Here is a 4298-nt window from a genome sequence, read left to right as displayed (position 1 = left end):
ATCAGGGTGAATTGGCAATTTATGCACCACTAGATCAATGCCTAATCCTGGCATATCATCGTATGACCAAGCAAACACATCTTTGAATTCAAAAAGGAGTTGAATTATCGCGTTTCGCGTTCTCTCGTCCGTGTGAATGCTTATTTTGGTATCTCGGATTTCCTCAGGAGTTCCCAAATTAACCGGTTCGGTGTCATTCAGATTCGGCTTAGGTTTGTTCTCAAAGTGTTCCAATTCTCGATTTATTTCCTTAAAAGCCTCTTCTTCATCGTATTCCATTTCTTGGTTCATTATTTCGCAGCTAGACTGCATGTTTGGATCTGGGCATGAAGTCCGCAAGCATGTCATGTTATTTAAAACCGCATTATTAGAACTGAAAGAAATAAAACAAAAATAAAAGAATCAGAGAGAATAAATAAGATGAAAGATGGAATATTAACTTCATTTCATTGAATTTTGAAGATAATAGGGTTTACATCAGAATTTAAGGACAGGAAACTAAAAGGAAATCATCCGAGTTACACCCCAAAATAACTCGTAATGTAGAAAAGGTGGCAAGACCAGTCTACCAGGATTCCCGCTTGATCGAAAACGGAGTGGCCTTCCAGTTTTGCAATTTGGCGCCAGGCCCCATGTAAAGCACCTCAGCGGTGCTCGAGCCTTCTCCCGGCTGAACCATATGGGTTTCATACAGCATTTGCCTTATAACCCCACAGATTTCTTCAATTTCCTCGGTCGTGAAGGTCTTATCCTCTTTTTCTTCAATGTATTTGGGTCTGACGAATGTTCCGTAAAGATGCGGAATTGGCTGAGACAAAACCCAGCCATTGCTCTTCCGTTGGTTTGCTCACATATATCAGCTTCTTCGGCGTAAAAACCAACACCGAAGAACTTTTTAGCAGCAGGTAAGGTGATGGGTTTGGTGATACCTTGCAATGATGCCCCGAGCCCCTTCTCTGGTTTATAACCATGCCTGATCATTTCCTTGGCAACCATAACTGACGCCTTTGAGAGAAAAGGTTGAGGATGCGGGCTTCCTTCTTTGCATTGGTCTGCGACCACAACCTCGAAAACTTGATAGGCTATGTGTTCACTACCCTCCTTAGCTTCGAGGCACGAAACCGACGAGTCTCGATAAATTGAATGCTCATCCTCTCCGTGGACTATAATCTCTTGATTTTCATATAAAAATTTTACCATCTGGTGGAGAGTAGAAGGCACAGCTTCCACCGCATGAATCCAAGGCCTTCCTAGGAGGAAATTGTAGGAAGTATCCATATCCAAAACCTGAAAAGTCACCTCAAAATCGACAGGTCTGATAGCTAAAATCAAATCGATCTCGCCTAGGGTGTCCCTTTTGATGCCGTCAAAGGCACGAACACATACGCTGTTGGGTTTGATTCTTCCTGTCTCGATCTCCATTCTTTGCAGAGTCGAAAGGGGACAAATATCTACTCCGGACCCGCCGTCCAGCATGACCCTCTTCACATAGTACCCTTCACATTTAACCGTTAAGTGGAGGGCTTTGTTGTGGGCGGCCCCTTCCGGGGGCAGATCATTTTTGCTGAAGGAAATCTGATTGATCATGAAGAATCTTTCCACCATCCTCTCTAGCTGTTCCACGGTAGTTTCAATTGGGACGTAAGCTTCGTTGAGGGTCTTGATCAACACTTTCTGATGCTCAGTTAAATTCATCAGTAGGGACAACAACGAGACTTGAGCGGGAGACTTTCGGAGTTGGTCAATTATCTCGTAGTCCGCAGTTTTCATTTTCCTGAAAAACTCTTCCGCTTCCTCGGCACTGACGGGTTTTTTGGGTGGAAAACGCCTCTTTGTAGAATCACTCAACTCCTCTAGGTTGAGGTATTTCTCAGTTGGGTTAGCTTCATTTACTCCTCCCAGGATTTCTTTTCCTTTGTAGGTTACTACCGCCTTATTATAATTCCATGGGACGGTAGTAGGATCTGTCATGGGCCTCTGCGGCGCGCGTCCAATAATCACGAGCTCATTCAGCCTCGGTGAAATTATTGGCACCCGTTCCACATAGGTCCCTTTGGGCACGTACATTTTAGATCCTTTGTTCAGTTCAAACCTTCTTGTAGGGCTCAATGTTACTTGTCCTTTCTTCGAACCTCGGGGAACATAAAGGACGGCATCTTTTGAGGGCACTACCTCAGTTTTGGTTTCCATTGATTTTTCTGCGTTTTGATGGGGGGTTTTACTCTTCTTGTCCCCCTTTTCTTGGTTTGCATACGTCTTGGGCTTTTTCTCAACGTCGGCGATTGCAATGATGGCTTTCAAGACAGGATCAAACTCTTTATCTTCGCAGATCATCCTAATAATCGGTCCATTGTTGTGAGCCGGTAACGGGTTGTTAGTCACATTAGGAATGTCTTCGTCCTTTAACACTATCCGTTTCTGTTCTATGAGGTTTTCAACAACCCTTTTCAAAGCCCAACAGCTCTCAGTGTCATGCCCTTCCACTCCAGAGTGATAGGCACATCGGGCACCAGGTTGGTAAGAGGGTGACTCTGGGTTTTGCCTATTTGGAGGTACAGGTTGTAACAAACCCATTTGGACCAATTTAGGGAAAAGGTTGGAATATGACTCACCAATAGGTGTGAAGTCCATTTTCCTAGGCGGCTCTCGAGCGCGGGCGTTGTAGGGGAGATTATTTTATGGAGGTCGGGGATTATACTGAGCTTGGTGAGGAGGTTGATTTCTTGGAAATTGAACTCGCTTTTGGTGGAATTGTTGTTGTGGCCTAATATATGGTTGTGCATTCATTACTGTGTAGGGCTGAAGGTTCATAGCATAGGCCGCATCTTGATGGGGGTAGTAGTGTTGCGGGGCTCTTTCAGAGAAATAAAATCTGGACGGAAGGGGTTTCCCTACACTCGAAGTTGCCATTGTTGCTTCTTCCTTCTTCTTTCGGTTTGCTCCTCCTCCAGACCCGCCTTGGATTGCTTAGGAGGTGGCCCTTATAGCAGACTGACTCAAGATTCGCCCTGTTTTTAAACCATTCTCCACCATTTCACCGATTTTGATGGCTTCAGCAAACGACTTTCCCAATGCAGACATCATGTTTTGATAATAATCAGCCTCTTGGGCTTGAAGGAAAACACTGACCATTTCAGTTTCATCCATCGGAGGTTTGACTCTGGCCGCTTGTTCGCACCATTTGACAGCATATTCTCGGAAGCTCTCCGACGGCTTCTTCTTTAGATTCGACAATGAGTTCCTGTCGGGAGCAATGTCGATGTTATATTAAAACTGCCTGACGAAATCTCAAGCCAAGTCGTCCCAAACATGCCAACGAGATACTTCCTGATCCATATACCATTCAGAAGCAATGCCGATCAAAGTTTCTCCAAAGTAAGCCATAAGAAGCTCTTCTTTTCCGCCCGCTCCCCGCAACTGGTTGCAGTACCTTTTGAGATGGGCTATGGGGTCCCCGTGCCCGTTATATTTCTCAAACTTTGGGATTTTGAATCTCAAGGGCAAATGTACGTGCGGGAACATGCACAGGTCAGCGTAAGACATGCTCTTTTGCCCGCTCAGACCCTGTATATTTTTGAGAGTTTTCTCCATGCTTCTCATTTTCCTAGTCATTTCCTCTTGTTCGGGTGTTTTCTCGGCTTTTTCTTGCCCTGCGATAAACTCGTATCGAGACGGCTGAGGGTAAGCGTTGGTAGTGAACTGGCTAGGTTCCAATGGAAGAGGCGGTGCTTGAAATGTGAAGGATGATGAATCGAAGTTAGGCCTGGGTAAAACAGGTTGTGCCGTGGCTGAACAAGGTGAAGCAGTGAATATGTTTGAAACCACATCGGAATCTAGCACCTGGGGCGAGACTCAGAAGGTGTTCCAGTAAAGTAGGCTGAGGTGGTAGGGAATCCCAGTGGGGTATTTGGATAGCTTATGGGTGTGTTGGAGGTCCCGCCTGCCCTAGGAAAAAGCTCAGGGAATCCAGGGATCGCACTTGGTGGCTCTTTTCCATTGGCCCAGGCGTCCCACATTTCCATCATGCGGAGACGTAGAATTCTATTTTCCTCGACCGTTGTTGACTCAGAAGTTGGGATGGCTGTGATTGAACTTTCCTCCGAAATAGGAATCGTTGGCAGAGGAACTTCTAAAGACATTTCGACACTTCCTTTCGATCTTGTGAAGTAAGTGTGAGTACCCCCTCTTATCTTAACAAGAGGTAACTGAACACTGAATGTGAGGCCAGACTTTCACCAAACCAACCCCCTTTTCTGAAACCTGGAAATGCTCAACGACGAACGAACGGTTAGTTCGAA

The 4298-nt window shown here is 45.5% G+C and overlaps 1 protein-coding gene across 1 annotated transcript; it reads right to left on the bottom strand.

Moving 5' to 3' along the window:
- Positions 1–702: 702 nt before the first annotated feature.
- On the bottom strand, positions 703–2631 carry LOC138881472 (uncharacterized). Its single transcript, XM_070161700.1, has one exon. The coding sequence runs from the start codon at positions 2629–2631 to the stop codon at positions 703–705; it is 1929 nt and encodes a 642-aa protein (XP_070017801.1).
- Between the last annotated feature and the right edge of the window lie 1667 nt (positions 2632–4298).

This window comes from Nicotiana sylvestris, chromosome 11 (genome assembly GCF_000393655.2).
Source record: "Nicotiana sylvestris chromosome 11, ASM39365v2, whole genome shotgun sequence".
Lineage (NCBI taxonomy): Eukaryota > Viridiplantae > Streptophyta > Magnoliopsida > Solanales > Solanaceae > Nicotiana > Nicotiana sylvestris.
Note: the sequence above shows the minus strand (reverse complement) of the source record. Positions and strands in the feature narration are given on the sequence as shown.